At 37.0% G+C, this 23701-nt stretch overlaps 1 protein-coding gene across 1 annotated transcript; it reads left to right on the top strand.

The window, feature by feature from the left end:
- Positions 1 to 224: 224 nt before the first annotated feature.
- LOC136258187 (uncharacterized) lies at positions 225 to 18057 on the top strand. Its single transcript, XM_066051508.1, has 14 exons — positions 225 to 408; positions 4461 to 4742; positions 6571 to 7341; positions 7925 to 8188; positions 8243 to 9231; positions 9285 to 9335; positions 9391 to 9540; positions 11050 to 11112; positions 11162 to 11410; positions 14467 to 14571; positions 14926 to 15039; positions 15321 to 15479; positions 15537 to 16370; positions 16846 to 18057. Exons 1-14 carry the CDS (start codon positions 291 to 293, stop codon positions 17833 to 17835), a joined length of 5139 nt encoding a protein of 1712 aa, XP_065907580.1. The 5' UTR covers positions 225 to 290; the 3' UTR covers positions 17836 to 18057.
- The last annotated feature ends 5644 nt before the right edge of the window (positions 18058 to 23701 follow it).

The following is a 23701-nucleotide window of genomic DNA, read 5'->3' on the forward strand; positions in this document are numbered from 1 at the left end:
TACCGGCAACTAGTCTGCTTGATAGTGAGAAATCTAGTGGACGAACAATAGCAACTTCGGCGGCAGTGTTTACTGATTACTCCAAAGGAATAGGCTGTTTACAAAGAAGGAAAACGATGCGAGTTAATAGTAGTCATATGGATAGAGATCTAGAGGTCTGTTTTGAGGATAAAAGTTTCAGTTACCTACCTCTCAAAATTAAATTTCTTTATGAAGCGCTTAATTTGCGGTGTGAAAATAACTTGCAGGCGTCTAGATCTGTGTGCCGGTCAGTTCCCAATCATACGGGAATGGCTAATGGGATGTCTTCTGCTTCACAATCTACCTTGGAAGGAAGCACCAGTGGGTCTCATGATAATCCCGAGGAGTTGAATATAGAGAAGAAAAGGAAGAGCTCTTCCGTCGATCGTAAGTTGATCCGGATGTGGTCCATCATTACATGGGTGTGGTGGAATTTATAGCTAAAAACAACCAGTTTCGTTTATACTTGTACTTTAGATTGCATTTACAGCCCATGCGCTACCTCACACGTTGTAGCTTGCACTGTACGTAGGCTCTCCTGGGAATTCAGGGTGGCGACTGAGCGGTCGCGATCATGTCACGCGCACTAACCTGGAAAATTTCCGGTTGTCATGTACACTCTGCCATTAAAGCATACATCACTTTGCAGACCCACCATCTCTTTTTGCACTAAACTAGCTGCACTATTATCATGATTATGCATGTCATCATAATGCCTGGAACCTAACAATACGGTCGGTTGGCTCCTCTGTTGCATTTGATCAAGTAGCCGCTACACTTAAGTTTTTCTGCTGCACACTTTAACTTCAAAACCCCAACAAGACTTCTGCACCATTTATAGATGACATGGTTGAGAATTACAGGGGAGGCTACACTCTACAGCATCTATCAGGCCACTCCACTCTTCCACACTGAGATGGAGGTGAGGACTGAGTAGCTATCAGGTGAAGGGGTTAAATAAATTTTCCCATCCTCCACCCAGCTTGCTTGCAGGTGTTTGGATTTCATTTTCCCAGATGTTTGTGGACTGGCAGCTTTCTCATTCATGACAAGCTTGTATCTCTATCATTTAAGTTGCAAGATTAAGATGTGATCTCATTGAGTTGACATGTTTTTACTAAATAATGATACATTTTATTATAGTGCTGGAAGTAAATGTTGTCTGTTGGATTATAGCTAGTGCTTGAACTTTCCATCAAAAGAAATTATAGTGGTCTTTAGAAGTACAGGGGAATTGCAATGGCTTCGATGTAAACCCCCACTGAAATAGGGTGTGAACTTACAGAGTGGACATGGGTAGGTGAAACTACATAAGTTGTTATTAGAAGTGCTGGTGGCCTCAGCCTCATCTTCACCTTGAACTAAGCCTATTTGGATATGGCCGAAAGTGTTTGGTGTTTCCACTGTTGCTAATATAGGGACCAATATAGTACGTGGCATCCTGGTCTAGCAGCTGCAGGTTGACCATCTCTAACATCAGGCACTTTGTGGGAAAATAGGATGTGATAAGTGAGTAGATGCTAGAGGTATGTGATTATATTTGTGTGTGCATATTGGTAAAGGGTAAAGAAAAGCACTACTCTGCATATCAGTCAAGAATAGGTTATGGTTGTCATATGCATATGTATCTTATAACTAAGAAACACTTTTCTAAGCCAATATTTAGAAGATGTGCCAATGGCCTACAATAGAAACCCCCTCTGAAAATAAGTGTGTGCTTAAATCAGTTTATGGAGTGAGTTTGGAAGGATGAAACTACATACTCAGGGGCGGATCTAGGATTTATAAAAGGAGGGGGGGGGGCTAACTCAAGGTACTAATCTCTTGGGTAGAGGTGCAAAGCACACTTCCCAGCATGCTGGAACTAGGGGGGGTCTGGGGGCATGCCGCCCAGGAAAATTTTGAAAAATAGATGCTAAAATACTGCAATTTGGAGACATTTCCACATAAAATTCATAATATTTTCTGCCTGTAGATATTTTATATACTGCCTTTAGATTATAGGTATGGCTCTCTGACTCTGAAGTATTTTGCTAATGGAAAAGTTTGGGTAGGTACAGGCAACCAAGTACATGATGCACGGTCATGCACCCCTCTCACAATTGCACAACACTGAATAGGTGCATGTTAGAGTAATAATATGTTGAAAGTGGAAAATTTTGAAATTTGAACAATACAAGATTGAATCTGAGAGCATTTTCAATGGAAATTGTGTACCTGAATTAAGTATTGTCATACATATTAACTATGTACACAAGTAGATGAATGAAGCCCTTTAAACAGACCAATGCACTTCATTGTATGTATAGGTGCAGGCAGATTTGGAAAATTCCATAACAGAACCAACTACATGTTTCCAGTGAATGTTCTATTAGAGTAGTTAGCTGACTGCTGTATTAGAGTATCTCGATCTTGTACACCTCCAATGCTGATCCGGGTCCTTGTTGCATAAACTTTAGCATAAATCCACTGATAATACCTTGGAAAAATGTTTATAAGGTGGTTTTATGAGTATTTGTATTATTAGTGATCATATAATTATGCTAAGACAAAATTTCATTATAATACTCAGCATATTGATCAAGTAAAGCCTAAATATGAAGGGGGGGGGGGCTTCAGCCCCCAAAGCCCCCCCCCCCCCCCCCTGGATCCGCCCCTGATACTGTAGTTTGCAGTCAAGTACATAAACTATGGTTGCAATAAACTACGTTTAACAACATAGTTAACCTATTATCTCCAAATCACATTCCTATCTTCCTCCTTCTCCTTCTTCTATAAGTTTTCAGCAGCAGCAGCAACAACAGCAGCAGCAGCAACAGGCAAATTGAATAAAGAAAAAGTACACTGATCACTGATTAGCTAGATATCACCACAACAAATGGGAGGGGAAACTATATGGTAGTCACCATGGAGGGACCAGTCATGATTGAAACAGTTGCAAACTTGTGGCTTAAAGTGGAAATTTTAGAAGCCTAATCTGTGTATAGGTTGGACAATTGTTGTCATAGATAATCCAGCTGGACCATTTATGCAAGGAACATACTGGAAGAGTTCTCATGAAAACCCAAGGAAAACACTTTTGAAAACACTCTGAAAATGTTGAAAACCCTCTGAAAAGTCAAAATTTCAATGGGTGGCCAAGTTACATTTCACATACTAAACCTATGAAAATCCATCGAAACTTTACCAATGAATACTCCATGAATTATGATTTTCATTGGTTATTTTCATTGGATATTCATTGATTTGTCCAATGAAAATAACTACTATGAATATAAAATTTCATTGGGGCCACCAATAAAATTTTGACTTTTCATAGGTTTCTTTGAAAATTTTATTGGATTTTCAAGGCCAAATTGTGAATGTCCAATAGTGTTTGGTACAGCTAATGCACCCATGCAGACCAAATATTTTGTTGCAAGACTATCTGTGTCAACTACACTAATAGGGCACGCACAGTCCTCTAAAACTGCACTTATTGCTCTAGTTAGACACATTCACCTGAGAATAGAGTTCTCTATCAACATGAATAACTAAATCTGCCATGTATCCCTTCAAATTCCTGATTTCCCTCCACTGTGGAATAAATACAGCATAACTGAGTTTACTCTTCTCCTAGGCTTACTGAAACCTTGGAGAGGTTTTCAGAATATTTACAACATAGATTGGCATTGCTGGTTATGACATTTTGCATAAATATTGGGTTGCACATCATACTCCTGGCCCCTGAAATGATACTGATACGTACATTGATGTTATGTCCCATTACATGTTTTGCAGATAAAAGCTTCTATATAGAGACTGGTAGTTTTGAATAAAAAGCTTTCTTTCAACATGTAATCACTTACCATGTTTATTCAACAAAGTTTAGCCAAAATTGAATAGCTACAATTTCAGAAGGCTACAGTGTCAAAATTTTCCTGTGGTGCTTATTGGTTTGCTTTGCCATATGCATGTCAACTAACGCTGCTAGAGATTAATCATAGTGTGTCTCTTCCACCATGTGGTAGTTCATAGTGTTTATTGAAAGCCAAAATTGTTACTAAATTCCAATCTCAGACGGCTAATTTTTCAAAAATTTTCTGTGTGGAGACATGTCCCTAGTTAAAACATGCTTAACACATTGGGGGTACTTCACACACTTTTTTGTGTGTGATTTCACTGATGTCCTCCTAAACGAATCCCACAATTAAAAATCCATGCATGCACAATTTGGTGAAATGAAAAATTTTTTGCAAAACTTTAGTTATCTATCATGTAGCTACTGTTATCAGGTACATGGTATCCCCAAAACTGTTATGTCCAATCTGCTTGGCATGTCACTGATTCACGAAGTATTGGTCTTGTCTAACTTTCATATCATTATTATCCATAGTGTATACTATACAATGTACTATACTTGTAATCATTTGCATTGTATTGTTGTTTTACTTTATTAGCAAATTCCAGGCCTTCTAAGAAAAAGATTCTTGACTTAGTGGTTCCTCATGTGACACCAAAATGGTATGAGTTAGGAGTGGAGCTGTTGTCAGAAGAACAAGAGTCTCAGTTAGATATAATCCAGTCAAACTACAATGACAACAAGACGTGTTGCAGAGAAATGTTTTGGTATTGGCTACGAAGTAATCCTGATGCAAATTGGCACCAGTTGGTGGAATGTTTGAAGTCACCAGCTGTGGAACTGCATACTCTGGCTGCTGACATAGAAACAATGTACACAGGTACACATGCATGTAAGAATGTTGAAAATGTTTGTTAATTTTAAGTGCATGATACTGTATCAAGTATAGCTAAAGTCATGTTTTCACGCAATTGTAGCATGGTATAGTGCTAAAAACAAAAGCGTACCATTCTTTGTAGCAAATGCATGAAGCTTTTTTGATTGAGCCAATTGGTCTGGTCACTTTTGTTTTGAGTTAAAACCAACTCTGCCTTTTGCTCATATCCTCTTTCGACAATTCAAGTTTTCCCCAGAATATAAATGTTCACACATAAGTTGCACATACTTTATTATTTAAATTATTACCTAATTTACAAAAAGCACATACATATTATACAGTACGGTAGTACCTTATATTAGGGGTTTGGATTTTTCTGGCCACAAAATCACCCAAAAACCATACTATCCTGGTGCCTTGGCAGTATTGGTTAGGTATAACCAAGCCCAAAAGTGCCTTCAGTATGATCTTAAAAGCTTCCAACTGATTTCAATCTCCAGCAGGTGCTGTTTCGCTATAAATTCCTATCTATAATCATTTCATCTACTGGGATGTAGAACATATAAGTTATAACACGATTACTCAGGATGTGCATTCTCCCTATCTCACTAGCTATCTTAATTTGTAATCAAATTTGACAAAGCTCCTTTTGATAGCCTTCAACATCGCCATACTTGACAAGCTTACCAGATACAGCACTTGATCTTGAGCCTGTTCAATCAGTAAAATAGTAGAAATAAATGGTTAGACTTTAATTTGGTGATTTGTAAGTGTCTGCCACATCGCCAATTTTTAATGCCATGTAAAATTCTCTGCTCGTGTAACATAGAATTCAAGACAACATTATTTACTTTATTATTCAAAATATTTCCCACTCTATAAATAAAGAGTCATAGAAAGTTCGCAAACTTTCATTACTATAGAACTTTTAAGCTAAAAATTAAGGCAGAAATTTAAGTGAGGTAGATAACTGGCTGCAGTGACATAGTACGTGGTTGAGGACAATACATCACACATTATTAACACCGCTAGATAGCTAGCTATACTATTTGGGAGACACAGTCTGCACTAAACTTTTGCTATCAATGTATACTGAACCTCAGCCTGCTGTTAGTCAATATTCTACGATTGTCTGTAATGTTAAGGTCCTAATTTTTTGCTGGAAGGAAGCAAGATACACGCAGCAGAAATCTTGAATAAAGAATGTTCCCATTCACTTTGTTTTCTTTTTGGATGGCTACTGCACTCCATCCTCTGTTTCACGTGCTGGAAAAAGTATATCTGCACTATTACTATACATCTTTATTAATGAGAAACCAAGGAGCTAGCTATATAATTTGCTACCACATGGGACCCCACTTTATTAGACGTGCACTTTTCCCAAATTAAACTGTGCCAAATGCAAATTATTAAGCAAACGGCAAATATTCCGCTCATCGAAATTTCTGCTTATTTTCTGCTTATGCAGTATATAAAATGAAGAAATATTTGTGTGTAAAGCAAGCCTGAAAGCTGGCATACAGCTGCAATTGTGACATCTAAATGGGTAGCTGTGAAAATACGATGTGGCCTTTAAAATCAAATCACTACAGTGACATTAATGTTAATCATTTTTGCTGAAGACAGTGTAGCCTTTTCATTGCTAAATGTGTTTAAATTAATATCAATCATGACATCCACCTCACAGTATATTTTGTAACTCTATTAAAAGCCCTGGCTTTTTTTAATAGGCCCATCATTTTTACATTAGCATGGATATTTATGTGTATACATGTGTGCACAATAATTATGTGGTTATGTAATGCGAAACCTCTTATGTTCAATTTCATAGGAGTAAATCAGACTTACAAACCACAGGAAATTCCAGTAGAGCAAATCCCTTCGTCTGACTTTTCCGAGTTTGAAAATGTTGGTGATGCATTTGTTTACTTGACATCCACAGTGACAGAATACTTTAGGAAAGACAAACTCAAGGCAATGAAAAGGGCCTGTATTACACAAACCAAAAACCCAAGTGGTGCCAAATTACCTCCAGACATTATACAAAAAATTAAAACATCTAAAGAGGTCGATGATCTGTTAGATGTTCTTGCAGAGTCACCATACTGGAGTTGGATTGATTTGCAGTTGCTGCAGACGGTGGTGATGGCATCAGGATCAGCACCAGCTAGGATTCTTTTTTCAGGCTACAAAAAGTATTTATATTCCAAAAAACTAATTGACATTTTGCCCAATGCACCAAGTAGAGAAGTCAAACACGAGTATTACACCAGAGTTGTTGCAAAGCTCGAGAAAGATGTGGAAGATATTACTGTGGCTGACTTGTTGGAGTTTCGGTCACAATTGGAGGTAGTGATCATGGACATCAACAATGGCACCTGTGTACTGGACCACTTTGAAGATGGCTGTATTAAAATACACTGGTTTATTCCTGTTGTTTGTGTTAACCATGCTTATCAGACTGCTACTTGCAAACGTCATAAGTTTCAAGACTTCCACTTACGATATCTTCAGATAGGCGATCATCCACCTATTTATGATCCATTAACAGATAAACTACCACCAGCGATTTTTTCACAGCCACCACTTCCTGATACTGCAGGTGAGGATAAAGAACATGTGTATATGCATACGTTATGTACTGTATGTATTGCGAAAGAGTTTTGTTATTTTGCTGAACAAGCTTCTATACAAAATCCACCTTTTAAATGAAAGCTAATCGATAGGCATGCTCAAGGAAAGGTGGACTAAATGATGGGACCATGTAGTGTTTTTGCACAGCGGTTTATTTTACTGTACAAGTAGTATACAGTTGAACTGTCACTTCTATATGTTAGCAAGAAATGTTTGAGTGATTCAACTTGCATGGTAAGTAGAGCATTTATAAAAATACTGTGTGTGCTATAGCTATTGGATTTTGCCAGGACATGTGATTGAGAAAGGATAAATTTTATTTCCAATTACATAGAATACCTCCATTGCTCATGCATAGATATATTTTCTTTAGTTTGTAGCTATCTTCATTATTACACAGTTTTACTCATTATGAACAAATGGACAGCTCTTTATAGCAGCCTTGTTCTGTTGTTCTGTCTCTCCGGTAGTAATTAAATTCTATTGCACAGCAATTTAGTTGTATGTTAAAATATGTATGCATATTTACTGTACATATGTATGTTTATCAGAAACTTCCAAGAATATTGTTGATCACTTCTTTCACTTCATGTCTCATGAAATGGATGCAGATTTGATAGTTCAACAGATGTCTATGCAACGGTTTCTCAATGATGATGACCTAGGAAGTATAGAAATGGCTACTGATAAATATCAGAAAAACTGCCTTGTATTGGAAAAAGTAAGGCTTATGGATATAGCATCACTGATGTCTTTCTGTGAGCTGCTGAAAGGCATTGATCATCAAAGACATATTGGAACTTCATTGGTGTATGGTAAGCTGCAATATAATAGTATCATCACATAATACAAAGGTTTTATTTCCACAGCTTTACAGGTATTTGAATTTATCACTCTTGATACCGAATCTGAAAATGATCAAACTATTGTCATCCCTGCACAGGTTGAAAATTCGGATAGTTTACATGCAGGTACCTCAAGGAAGAGACCGTTATCTTTTGAACATTCTATGCCTTTTAAGCAGTTTAAGTCTTCTGAAAAGGAACAACTCATTCTAAAAGCTCCTCAAAGTGACACAACATCAACTAGTGATGCTCAAAAAAGAACACCAAGAAGACACATATTTTCAGAATATCTTAAATCTGTGTCTTACTTTAAGCCATCAAGCGTTAATGCAGAATTTCTTGACATGCAATACAAGTTAAAATGTACACTGGGGTCTTATGGCACAAAAGCTATGCTTCTACAGTGTGAAACATTAATGGCCAGTGATACAAATAATATTTCCCTCTTCTGCAGTGACCACCTGCGAAAGCTTAAAAAATGCAAATTTGCTCCAGCTCTTATTCAAAAGCTTAGTCCTTACTTCAACTGGAGTGATCACTCAGTTCTTGCTGCAGTGATAGGTGCTTGCAATAATTCTAATGCAGCAAAACTCCTTGACCAGTTTGATGTACAAGTTGATTTATCTTTACCTGTTATGGATTATCCCATTCCTCTACCGTCTCCCAACATGATCCCTTATGATACTAGTTCTCACACTGTGTTGGCTGTTAAGCTGGATATTGAGTTGAAAAACTTTTCATTACAAAACATCTTCGATGTGCAATTATTTCTTCAAGACAAGTTTCAATTAGCCCCACATGCATTTCAGCTACTAGCCAGAAGTTCTACACCCATATTTTATTGGAGAATTCCCAAATCTGTTGTATCAATAATTTTTTCAAACGTTGCTCAATGCAGTGATCTCCATAATAGAGGAATTGTGGAGTTGTCAGTTTATCCGGGACTTGCATTTGTGACTGCTAGTAGTCTGAAAGTTGGATCATTATCATTCTTCACTCAAATTGATCACTTGGTAAGGGTTGCTGTTTACTAAATACAAGACACATAGCATTGTTTCCTTCACAGCAACCTACTTATGATCGCAACACATTATGCTCGCAGCTGAGTAATTTGGAGGTAACTACTAAAGCCTGTTTCAGTAGACAGAAATATTGAAATAATGTGTTTGTAGGAACTCCCTAAAATGGTAGTTAAACTGCAGGCAGAGTTACTTAAAGAAAAGATGAATGCAGCTGATATTGTGGAATTAAGACACCAAACTGTCCAAAAGAATAATGTCACAGAAATGGATAATAAACAACTGTCACCAGTTGCACAAAAAGTAAATGAGTTTGCATGTCCATAAGAAATCTGTTTTATGTGCAGATAGGGGTGTACTAGTTTTAAGGCACCCAGTGCTGTATTTTTCATACAAATGAGGATGCTTTAAGTGTTATATTACACTTCCTGGTCGTCTTGCTCAGAGCATTCATCTTGCGTGCCCAAACTGCTTCGAATTTCAGTATCAAACTATCAGTAACTGTCCATGTAAATCTATTTCTAACTGACTGGTAGAATTAGTCTGCTATTTACAGTGTAGGCTATTTACAATGTATGATAACTATAATGGTAGGCTATTTACAATGTCATGCACATGATCAGTGGTGCTATCTGTTTTCATAACATTCCTAACTGTACACGTTCTGCATAACTGTACTGTATTTCCAGAATGTTTTGAGCATAACTGCACTGTATGACTCATAACAGTACAGTTATGTAGCTATAGTTCATATGCATTCACCTAAGCCCCTGCCGAAAACAGCAATATCAAAGAGGTGAACATGTGTACACCCCAATGGTTTACAAGCATGTTTTCATGGTGTAAACATGCTTGTGCGCCTGAATCATCCATACTAAATGTATGGGATATTTTTAAAGCCTCATACCTCACTTGCTCTTGCCCATATCAGAGCACTTTTTTGACTATTAGTTCCAGTGTTTAAAGGTCTTCCAGCACTACTAAATGTTTGGACAGCTGGCCCATGCAGCAAGAGTTATAAATGAAAAATGAGGGCTCAGGTGAACGGGAACTGACATAATTGGAAATATAGTACACGGCAGCATGTTGATCCTCCCACGCAAAGCACCACATACTTTCCATGCTATATATTATACATGTGCATTAAACTAATAGCAGAAAATAGTTGCTTTTTGCTGGCAAGGTGTTAGTGGCTAGTATAACAGCGTAATGAATTATTCCACTCTTTTTAATCATTCTATAAGAGTAGGTGACTGTTCTATTAGAGTATCTCTGCTATCACAATCCTGATTTATATTTATGTCAATTATTCTCTAAAACTGCATCAAAATGGCAGAATAATTCTTAAATTATCCTAACATAACTCTCACAATGGAAGTTTTACTGCCAGCTATACTGCAGTACAATATATTAATCGCTATAATTATGCAAGGCATGCAGCTGCTATCTGCGGGTGGCAAACATGCATCATTTGCATGGTAGTAAGCCTTATATTGGTAAGGATTCTGAAGTGATCATATTTTTATATACCAGGTACGTTAACTTTGTGTATGTTTACTTTGTCCGATATTTCATTTCATGTATGTACAACTGTATGACAAATACAAGTTGTAGTGTTTGCTTAAGGGAATCATAATATAAGTGGCATGAACAGCTGGCTATGTGCAGTTGCTATAATAATGCAGTTTTTGTTCAGGGCATGTGCATCAACTTTAATTGACACAATTATTGTTTTCTCTACAATTCAAGGACTTTGCATACATATTTAATTGTTTAATTGTTGATATCTGTTTAAATTTTGACTATTTTTAGGATCCTAGCAGTGTCATACAAGAGTCAACATCATCTCCTGATCCTGCAGTAATACTGAAGCATGTTAGTACAAGTCCTAATTTGGTATTATGCCATCTATTTTACATCACAGGTTACTTCTCAAAAAGAGCGTTTATTGGCTGAATTGAAAAGATGCAAGGCAGATGAAAACTTACTGCAAGAACAGTTGAATAAAACTGCACAAAGGTATTCTGACTTACGACAACAACATGACAAGCTTAAGGAGGCTACAAACAACAGTGAAATACAAGTGCTATTGACGAATGCACAGAAAAAAGTGGAGGATGTTAAAATGTCTTGTGAAAAGATCCATTCAATTAAACTTCAAATTTTGAGTGAGGTAAATACTTCTAGTTATGGATACAGCTGGTGGAGAACTGAATATGTGCATGTTTTCTCAACTATGCAGCTAATTTTAAATGTATGCAGCACGGTGCAAATCAATCAACACCTTATAATTACTGGTCTATATACAGTGTACTCTTTGAAATGTGGTCTTAGTGGAGTAATCTGACTGATGGTTAAACGATTAGCATACTAGTATAGCGGCGTAGCCCCCAAAATTAGCCAATTTGAGAAATCATGCACTTTTTTATAAAAGCATGAAACTTTCCACATAAATAGTACTCCCTGTGTAATTTGTACTAGTAATAGCATGGGTAGCAGTGAAATTTGGGATAAATATCACGAGTGTTGTATTGGAAATTTACCATTTCCAATACAACAAGAGTGGTATTTATCCCAAATTTCACTGCTACCCATGCTATTCCCAGTTAATACCATACTCGCTGCATATACGCATGCTGTGCATTAGCGTTGCTATGTACGCAATTTGTCACTATGTACTAAACATGTGTCAACACTAATTGTTAACATAAATTCTAGCCAATGAAATTGCAATTACAACTTTTTCACTGCTACCAGTGAAATACGGGATAAATTTCACTGCTACTATTGAGACTTTTGTATGGGCAGTGAAACAGGTATGGTATTATTGATATATATTTGAACTTTGGTGACCTTTATGGCCATTATTGCCCTGAAATTTGATCATTTTTGTCTTTATCTCCCTGAGGCATTAATTGACGTGGTGGTATCAAAGTAAAAGTCTTGTTGAATGAAATATTGGTTTTATTTGAAGTTAATAGGTAATTCCATTTGATTGAAGTTATGATCACTTTTATTCACTGCAAAATTCTCTGAGTTTATCTGCCCTTGGGGTGTAAATTACCCATGGGGAGGTAAAATCATCTCAAAATTCATGGCGTGATCATAACTTTGGAATGAAATCACCTATTAACGTTAAATAAAAGCCAAGTTGTTTTATTTAACAAGGTCTTTATTTTGTTACCATGTTTTAACAAGTTAATTAATGCCTCAAGGAGATAAAGACAAAAATGATAAGTTTCTGAGAAAAAAATAACCATAAGGGTCCTCAAAGATCAAATTTGCGATGGCACTATATCAAAAAAAATTATGTTGTGAGGAGCACAACCTATGTGGAAAGTTTCATGCTTTAATGAAAAAGTGCACAATTTTTGTGCTGTGCCATTATACTATATAATTCTTTTTCAAATTTATAGATATTATGTACTGAAGGAGCCGCCTGAGCTACATTCACAATGTAGCCCAGTTGGCAACTTGCTCAGGCCATACCCGGCCCAGGCTACATCTGAATGTAGCTCAGGTTACAGCTGGGCAGCAATTATATTGATGGTAAGGTCATCCTTGCTATCTTACAATTAAAAAAAACAAATATTTGGCTGAGGTGAGAACTACTGCTGAAGCAAGCATTTCTACTTGTTTTCAATGTGGCCAACATTACTGATGATACAAAATTACCATTCCACACAAAATAACCACTCTACAAGTAAGCTTACCCATCTAGGCCTTTAGTAAACTTGGCAATTGCGCCATAAATAATTTAATAGCACTGATTAAACATTAAACTCACATAATCAAATTTCTCTGTGATATCTCTATTCATCATAGCCAAATGAATGTAGCCAGAAGGTACCAGCTGCTGACCCATAATCAAATCTTTTCAGTCCAGTGTCTGCACTTGGGTGATTGATCATGATTGATCACCTGGCATTGGCTGTTAGCCTGCTATGGATCAGAAGTGTTACATATTAGCTGTAACACAGGGCTTTCAGACTTTTGCCTGATATGTATATATGCCCGACATCCTGGGCATACATATTAGGCAAAGTCCTCATATTCCCATGTTACACTTATTACATACAAGTTACACAGAAAAATTTGGAATTTTCAACTAGAGTAGGGACCATAGCACATCAATAATAAGTACTGAAACAAGCTGGAGTAGTGCACAATATTAAATCACAGTAAAACAATAAGAAGTGTTATATCCCTACCGTGCATTTCCATAATGGTATCTTGAGCACAGTAGGGATATAACACTTCTTATTGTTAAACTGTGATTTAATATCGTGCGCTACTCCAGCTTGTTTCAGAACTGTCTATCAATGTGCTATGGTCCCTACTCTAGTTGAAAATTCCAAATTTTTCTGTGTACTTGTTTGTTAACTTTTTTTGTAAATAATTAATATGACTGGTAAACCCATGCATGCCACATCTGAAATGGTGCTGCGTGCCCCATTGATCATCTGAAAGTGAAGTATCCATTACGCTTCGTTGTCAGCTATGTTCAACTCGTTATGTAGCATTTCGAATCAAGAACTGTTTGAAAAGCACCTCTACAATCCACGCTTATCGTAAGAAATGGTGCCACACACCCCGGGTTATATCAATAATTATTGTCTGAAAAGTGAAGTATCCATTACACTTCGTTGTCGGCTATGTTCAACCCGTTACACAGCAACATGAATCAAGAACTGTTGGAAAAGCGCCTCTGCTGTCAAAATAGCCACTATGACAAATACGGATGATTTCCATTGCGAAGGGAAGCCATCACGTGCTATCGCTAAATCAACACTTTTCACTGTCAGCAAAGATGAATGGGACACTGGTAAGTCCATCAAGAAGGCATTGCACGTACTGCGGTATGCCAAAAGGCACCTGTCGGGCTGAAGCAACATCGAACAGTGAAAAAATCAAGCACGTAGCCTTAGCTGTTATTGAGTTACGCTTGTCTGAAGGCATCAGTCAGTCAGTTACTCAGTCAGCCAGTCAGTAGAAAATTCCATTAAATAAATTATTTTTAAACTTCCATAGCAACTTGTTGAAAGTGTTTCAGGTCGATCTGAATGCTTGTTTGGGCTTAGTCTTACCTAACCAATACTGCCTCATTGTCGTGAGGGAAAATTGAGGTTGTTTTTTTGGGTGATTTTATTTCATGGGCCATGCCTACTCCTTTGTGGTCCCTACTATACACTACTATTGTAGTGTATGATGACATGGTATTATTCATAGTTGTCAAGTAGCAGCCTGGGAGATGCTAAAGCGTTGTCACTGAAGGACAAAGCACCTTTTATAAATCAACTGGAACAATTGAATGAGGAACTGGACACAATTGTGGTAAGTGGAACTAGTATAGCAACAAGTCACCAAAATTGGTTGTGGTTGGTGTGCATCAATATTAGAATGTACTGCATACATATGAGCTTGTGATGCCTTAATCATGAAAGAAGTTTACACTGGTGATTCATGTAACATCTATACACATATTATACACAGCACTACATGTGTAGGTAGTTTATTATGACATGCATGAGCTTGAATGGTATATCAATGAATTCTGATACTATTTGCTTTATACAGTTTTCACTACATTTCCTTCAACCTAGACCAAATCCTTAAAACATGCTTAAACACATTTAACGTTACCTACTAGTTCCTTAGCACTCCTTAATGGATATAATTCCTATGCAGGGATGGATGAAACACCTTGAAGGGTTACAGACAGAACTGACAGAAAATAAGGACAAGATTGAGCAGTTGACATTATTGAACTCCGAAATGAAGAATGATAATGCTGAGCTGAAGGTCAGTGCATATGGAATATAATGTAGCCTTGATGATGCTTAAAACATGTATGAAAAAATAAAAAATATTGATGTATGTATCAGGAGCATTGCATCATAATAAAAGCTTCCTTTTCAGTGTGTCTAAGCTGCTATAAATTTCGGTGTCTCACTATGCATCTCCTATTTATTTATTATTATACTGGGCAGGCAGCTCAGCTACTAAGACACTTCTGTTAGAAATTTTCACGAAGCATTGATAGGATATCATTTCAATACATTTATGCATGTAATAAATCACAGGTCAAAAGTAAACTGACCAATGAGGAATTAACAGAAGTCAGCTCACAATTGAATATGAAAGTTAGGGAGCTAGCAAATTTGAAAGAGAAAAACAAGCTGCTTGTAAAACAGTTTCACATAAGAAAAGAGACAAGAAGACAACAAGCAGTAATCATACAGGTTGGCTACTTTATTTTAATGGTTTAACGTGTGTTAGTACTCTCAATTGTGCTGTAGGAACAGTTGGTTCAACAAGAGACACTGGGAAGTGGTTACTTTGGAATTGTGCACAAATTCAGTGATCAAAACAGGTCATATGCTGGTAAAACCGTACACAAAAGCCTTGTTCCTGGTTTTCCTAACATTTCTACTGATCAAGTAAACCAGTTTACTAAAGAAATTGAGAACAAGGTCGCTATATTCTCATATTATATGCATCCAAATATAGAACTCTTTGATGCTTCAATTCAGTTAGGACCTGATAGTCCTCCAACTTTGCTGTCTGAATTGTTGGCTGAGAACTTAGACACATTCACTATACGCATGGAGGGTAAATGTGCTGTACACAAACAACTTGAGTTGTGCCATGACATGGCATCAGGTCTGCAATACCTCCACAGTATTGATGTGGTGCATCACAACCTTCATGGTCGTAATATCTTAATAAGCCATGAGGGAAAGGCGAAGATTGCCGACTTTGTTTGCTCTCAACTGATGTCAAAACGTGAAACAATGGTCTCTGCTAATGTAGCTTACCTACCTCCTGAAGCCATTGAAGACAAGTCACATTACACTCAACGGTCTGATGTATACTCTTTGGGAGTTCTACTCCTTCAGGTAGCAATGCAGAGAACACCTTCTCCAACTGAACCAACAGAACTATCAAAACTAATGAAAAGGAAAGAAGAGCTGTCAGGCATCAAACACCATCCACTAGTACCAATAATTTTACAATGCTTGAGCACAATTCAGTTAGCCAGACCATCCACTGGAAAATTATGTGAAGCAGTAGCGGCTGCTAAAGAGTCTCCACAGAATGTGATATCCACTTCACTAGATTGTGCTGCACTGGTAAGTGAATAGTGTGCAATGGCAAACATTGCTCCATTTTCATCTTATTTAATGTCAAACAAACAACAATATAAGTACAGGTGACGTCATGTTGCAATACTGTGTTTAGTTACACCTTGTTTGCATTGCTCCATGATAATGCCATGAAGTCTCAACAACAGTGATTATACATGCGTTGTATATACTAGCAGTACAAGCTACTCATTGATTAAATTAAAAGTCTAAGAAATTGGGTTGTATAATCCTGAACACATGATGCACATATTAAATTTTGTGTCACTTGTTCCTGCATTTCATTTCAACTATTTCTTTTAATATAACTGCATGCAGTCGTGTCATAATGATTTATCCTAAGCTAGCTATTTTTATAGTTGTCAGTGTAGCTTACATACTTAGATAAGGAACTGTTTCGTACTGCTGTACACACATAGCTTTTTAAGATGAGAAGTAATTATGTGGCTTCATTCTACAACAGGATACAACACAATTTTCACTGGCCTTACAAAGTAACAAACACCAACTGAAGTGGACAACCTGTAGTCCACTGCCAACTGCAATGTACCAAGCATATGGCACCATCATAAACAATATTATGTACATTGGAGGAGGTGTCTGCCCAGACCCTATCAAAGAGCTCACAGTGTATGCGTACCACTTGGAAGAAGATAAGTGGAGTAGCTTACCACCCCTCCAACAAACCTCCGGAATTCCAATGAACATTTCTGACAAGTTGACTGTGGTGGGTGGATGGGATTCTAACACTAACAAAGCTACAAGTAAACTAACGACGTTTATTGACAATGGTTGGAGTAATGATATATTCCCAAATTTGCTAATAGCAAGAATGTGGCCTGCTGTAGTATCCCACCAGTCATACATCATTGTGGCTGGTGGATATAAAAATGATGAAAGCCTATTAGATACAATTGAAGTGCTAGATATTATAACATTACAGTGGAGGATTGTGAATACTTGCCTCCCCAAGCCAATGGGTGCTCCATTTGCCACCATTTGCAATGAGCTACTTGTGATCGTTGGATTTGCTACAATAGATGAGCCACGTACCAATGAAACATTTATAATTGCTTTTGATGAAATTATTTCTGGGCCCCAAAAAGGAGAAATACCTACAAGCTTTGCAGATGAAGAAAACAAGAAATGGAATACTTTAGGTGTCACTCCACTATGGAAAACAGGTATACTTCCTGGTAGCTCACCTCCAGTTCTCTTAGGAGGATGTGATAAAGAAAGGAATGTAGTGGATGCCATCACTTTATATGATGATGTAACAAAGAAGTGGAGGAGGATATCCTCCTTGCCTATTGGTTGTGCCTATCCTACAGTTGCTACTATCGGCAGAACTATTGTAGTGGCTGGTGGTTGTGCTGATGTGAAGACAGAGGAGAGCATGGATGCTACTAGTCTGACTACTGTTATCATGGGACACCTGGAGGAAACTGATTGATAGCATATAATTATAAAGTTTCATTTTGCATTTTAATTGTTAATTAGTTTTTATAGTTTTTAGTAGTAATAATTTTCGTTTACCCAGTCGGTTGTCGGAAAATGATAAAATATATATATATATATTTTTATGTGGCTGTATAATTATTGCAAATGTTATTTTATATTACTGAACTGTGTGTGTTAATATTGTACTATAAAATATCTACATTACTGCAAAAAAAACTTGGATTTGTTCAATAAAGGGTATGATGTAGCACACGTGTAGCTATAATAGGCCAAATTTGTATCACATGTGTGCAAATGTACAAAAATTTAATGGATCATAATGATCATACCCGGTATTATATATCACACATTTGCTTCAGTAGCAGATAATGGTTAAACTTGTGACTTCACTATACATTTATGCGCAATGCACAAAAGTATAGCAAAAAAGTTGACTATAATTATGCTTCACCTATTTTTGCTGTGTGCTAAAGTGCTCAAGAATTTATGCTCATATTATTATGCTCAAAATTATACCCTTCCATGTTTTTGGTCTTTCTGAATGGACAATAATGCATTTAAAAGTGAAAAAAAGTGACCTTTAATCCTTTTGCAATTGCCTGCATGCTGTACGTAATACTATAAAATACTCTAATAAAACAGTCATGTTGAATGGCTATTCTATTAGAGTTACTACTTGTATAGATTAACATGTATTTCACAAGCAATATACATTATAGTTTAGCATCATTATTATACTAGCATTATATGCTTGATGCTTCAAAGCACCCGTTATATTCAAAAGTATAATATATGCCGACGTAATAAACTTCTGCATAGATTTGGTTGATAATTTGATTATCTCACAGGTCCCAAGTGGGATAGTATTGATAATGTGGTCTTTGTGCAACATTGAGAATTTTGATTATTATGTGTCATGATCTAGATACTCTTATAAAGCAGTCACATGCTTTAATAGAAACTCGTTTCACTTTAAACCTAACAATGAATGCTTACAACTTGAAGGGAGATGGAGTTTTGGCTTTTAAAATGTTATGAAATAATATTATGCACCTGTCTTCAAACTGCTGTCGAATTACAGCACTATCCCAATCTTTGTGCTACAGCCAAAACACTATCAGGTGCCACACATTTATTGCTCACCACCTTATGGAAAAGAAATGACACCAGATGTCAGCATGGTATAGGTATTTACTATCAGAAATTACATTTCTCAATAACCAAACCATATTAAATAATCTTAAGTCTGAGCCTACAGTAGATTACAAAGCTGCAGAAACATCACCCGAAGTAGATGTGATGTCTTGGTGGGCTGAGGACTCAGACACATTACAACGTCGACTTTGGTCAGCTACTGCAAAGATGTTCTTCATCAAGTGCTGTTGAAAGAGTTTTCTCAATTTTCACTGACCCAAAACAAAACAACTCATTGCAAAACTATATAGAAGTATCCCTAGCCTCATGCTAGTGCAGTACAATTACAAAATAAAACTAGTAGTGATAACTTTTAAGCGTGCATGCTGCATATGTGTTATATTACATGTTCCTTTGTATCGTAACTGTAAACTTTAAACTTGATGAATATCATAATATTAAACATAATGGGCTAATTTTCCGAGCAGTGCTCAAAAGCATAATAGGCAAAAATTTGAGCATGGAGCCTAGTAACCATGCTGGCATCAACTGCCAGCTGAAACTAAATAATATAGGGCACAGGAGAAGGAACCTTGTTTAGGAACCTTCAGATTTGGATGCATAATAATACTTTTTAATAGAGCAGTCAATCTGACTAATGACATGTGCAGGTTGGGCTAAAGTAGCATTTTGCCATAATTCTCAGTTACACTTATAGACAAGTGTTGTTAAGTTCTACATTGAATAAGAAGGTAACTACTAGCATTACAATGATCATACTGGATGGCTTCAAGTTATGGTGTGTCTTTTGGGTTTCTGCTGAGTGTCTGCCCTTTGAACCTTTCCTTTCCTTATGGTACAGTATGATAGTACTTTTGTACTGCACATTAGGGATCATTAACGTCAGGATTTTTCCTGGCCAAAAGTATCACTCCTCACAATACCTTCATCCTTCATGACACCATGACAATAATTTATTGGGGAGGCATAAGCAAGCCCAAAAGGGTCTACAGTGTAGCCAAAACTGTTTCCAGTAAGTTGCTATAAATTATATGGAATTTTTTAATTACCAGAATTTTCTACCAACTAACTAACTACCTGCCTGATTTCTTTACGGTACTGATTAATTTAAAAAATATTTATTTATCATAATAAGCTACATATATACTCCTGATCATGTTCTTATGTTTGGAATCTGTGGAGTTTAACTGGAGTAGTATAATGGGGCTTCCAACTGAAGTATACATGTATTGAATTAAGACTGGCTGCTGGTGCCTTATTTGTTCATCAAAAATATGTGTAAAGCTACAGGATATGTGACGTTAAGAGCTGTTTGCGTAGTATGTGACTTGCAGACTGCCGGCACCTTTGAAAATTATTTTACCTTAACCTCTGGCTTCTGGCTGTAAAAGTAGTATGTGTTCTACTCATGGCCAGCCAATCTTCTTCGATGTGTAGTATAATATTTTTGGTAATTGTGACCTCACTAGACTTGTGGTAGTATTAATACTATTACACTTGTGGTAGTGTTATTTACCAGCTGGAAATATTCCCACTAGCTCCCTTACAATGTGTTTCTATAGTAACTGGATGAATTCCTTCTTAGCTCATGTCCTACTGATGCATAGTTTCACATGTATCTACATACAGTAACTTTGTGAGTGTCATAACAATGCTTTAAATTTTATAATGATTTAAGAATTATCACAAAGACTACAGAGATCAGTACACCCATTCATTTATGTATGTAGTGGTTTACAATAACATTGACGGTGACATAATTGTGTTCAAGCCTATTATGACAGCTAGGGATTGAAAAAAAGATGGACTTTTTCTCCTACCTCCTAAAAAAGAAATTAAAGATTATATAATTATAGCTACCTGTCAACAACTTTTCAGCCTTTACGACAGAGTAGTAACGGTATGTACATAGGCTATGGCTACACTGTCATACTTATATAATATAATATAATAATAAAGGTAATTTGTACAGCGGATTTTACCTTTAGTACAAATTATACCAAGATTTATAAACATTGCAGGGCATTACTGATCAAGAAAGTGATAAAAGGAGATGTCTATCCTAGTCAACAGATCAGCTTGGCAAAGCTGTGCTGTATAAACTTATGAGGCCATAGATGTGGAACATATTACATCTCCTGAGTTGTGTATGCTCTGAAAATATTAAGACTCTCAGAAGAGCAAATACAACACCTTGCTTTATTTCTATATGGAAGGTTGTGAGATTTCAACCATACTTATATGCACTCCTATATCTGCTAAGATCATCAACACTGCTTGAAGGTTCTTAGTTTACTAATTTGTTAAGATGCCTTACTGTAGATATACTGATAGTAAAGTGTCAGTAAACTTAAGTATATGGAACATAATTATTTTACTAAGTTTTAAACTCTCAGTAAAACATCAGTGAATGCGGGTTTACTGAAAAACTACTAAAATAACAAACAATTAACTGTTCCATGTACTGGGGATATACCACTGTAGTAAACTAAGATACTTCAAGCAGTGCAAGATGATTTATAATACTTTTATGGCTTCTCAGTTTGTTTTAAAATGAAATACACTGTATGGAATAATTATTATGTGGCAAACTGATTTAGTTCATATTCAGTTACTCAACTTTCACAGAAAATTAGAATAATTTATTGCAAATTTTGTCTGGATTTTTGGTGACTACATAGACTTTAGAAAAATAATGCAAATGGTATGGACATATAAAATTTGCTTACTTTTTCAGACTTTCATAACTCAGAACTTTTATGTTATGCTTCATGATGGCCACCCAAATTTCAGCACTTCTAATTTGTAAGAAAATTTATGCAGTAGACTTGATATCCTGTAATTGCTATCCCAGCACTGAGATATAACCTGTTATGTGATGAGGTATATACACATAGTTTATACCTGTTGCAACCCTCAGAGTGACTCTTGAGATATGTACTTCTAACATTTCTAGTCAGTAATAGAATCTGTCTACCCTTGGTAAGCTATTGCTGGTAGCTGTGTGTGTGTGTGTGTGTGTGTGTGTGTGTGTGTGTGTGTGTGTGTGTGTGTGTGTGTGTGTGTGTGTGTGTGTGTGTGTGTGTGTGTGTGTGTGTGTGTGTGTGTGTGTGTGTGTGTGTGTGTGTGTGTGTGTGTGTGTGTGTGTGTGTGTGTGTGTGTGTGTGTGTGTGTGTGTGTGTGTGTGTGTGTGTGTGTGTGTGTGTGTGTGTGTGTGTGTGTGTGTGTGTGTGTGTGTGTGTGTGTGTGTGTGTGTGTGTGTGTGTGTGTGTGTGTGTGTGTGTGTGTGTGTGTGTGTGTGTGTGTGTGTGTGTGTGTGTGTGTGTGTGTGTGTGTGTGTGTGTGTGTGTGTGTGTGTGTGTGTGTGTGTGTGTGTGTGTGTGTGTGTGTGTGTGTGTGTGTGTGTGTGTGTGTGTGTGTGTGTGTGTGTGTGTGTGTGTGTGTGTGTGTGTGTGTGTGTGTGTGTGTGTGTGTGTGTGTGTGTGTGTGTGTGTGTGTGTGTGTGTGTGTGTGTGTGTGTGTGTGTGTGTGTGTGTGTGTGTGTGTGTGTGTGTGTGTGTGTGTGTGTGTGTGTGTGTGTGTGTGTGTGTGTGTGTGTGTGTGTGTGTGTGTGTGTGTGTGTGTGTGTGTGTGTGTGTGTGTGTGTGTGTGTGTGTGTGTGTGTGTGTGTGTGTGTGTGTGTGTGTGTGTGTGTGTGTGTGTGTGTGTGTGTGTGTGTGTGTGTGTGTGTGTGTGTGTGTGTGTGTGTGTGTGACCTTTTTAGCTACCAGTCTGCCAACACCCTTTATAAACTTTTTTTGACCACGACAGCTGACTGCAGTAGTGATATTGTTCTGACCACTGCCAGCCAGTTTTCTTTGGTGTGGTTTCATTGTTAATGTACATGGCCACACTAGCTGATGTTAGTTGTTATATTGTTGGCCTAAGTGATCTTACTGGCTGCTGGTCTGTTATTGCTAGATGGCCTTGGGGTATTGTTGACGAATAAGTAAGTGACCTTTATGTCTGACTGACCTTGTGGTAGTATTGTTGTTTGAATATACCATCTCTTAAGATATGGCTACCCTTGGTAACTGGAATAATGTTGCTGTTGATGGAATGATTTCCTCTCCAGCTGGTTGCCTTGTTGTGGTTAAGGCTAAGATGATTTTAAATGTGCAGATAGCTGCATCAGTACCTTAAACAGTACCATAGTTGAAATTATGCAGTTTTCTTAATATACCAGTTCACCTATTCACTACGTAGCTTTCACGCATAACTCTGGAACAATAATACGTACATCATAATTATTGCCTGCCTGTGGTTATTTAGTCATTGCAGTTACTTGTTGCTCTTCAGTGAACCAATTTCTTTCTAAGTACAAATGTGCTGGACGCCTGGAACACTTGGTTGCTGATGTTTTTGAATGATAATGCAACTTACAGGTCATTTAAAATGTAGATAATAGCACAGTGACCTCTAGCCATATTATGATATTCATGACAGTTTTCTATTAAACAGTTGATATTATACCACAACATTTCAATTTCAAAACTAGAGTAGTACAGATATCATGGCCTTTATCTGTAGCAGCTTTGCAATATTGGATAAAAATTGAAACTCACCATATTTCATGTATCACAGAGGCTATTATTGGCTATTGTTCTGCACCACGTGTATACAGTACCACAACATTGTCTTGTCTAATATGATTACTAAGTGCC

This window comes from Dysidea avara, chromosome 6 (assembly GCF_963678975.1).
Source record: "Dysidea avara chromosome 6, odDysAvar1.4, whole genome shotgun sequence".
Classification (NCBI taxonomy): domain Eukaryota; kingdom Metazoa; phylum Porifera; class Demospongiae; order Dictyoceratida; family Dysideidae; genus Dysidea; species Dysidea avara.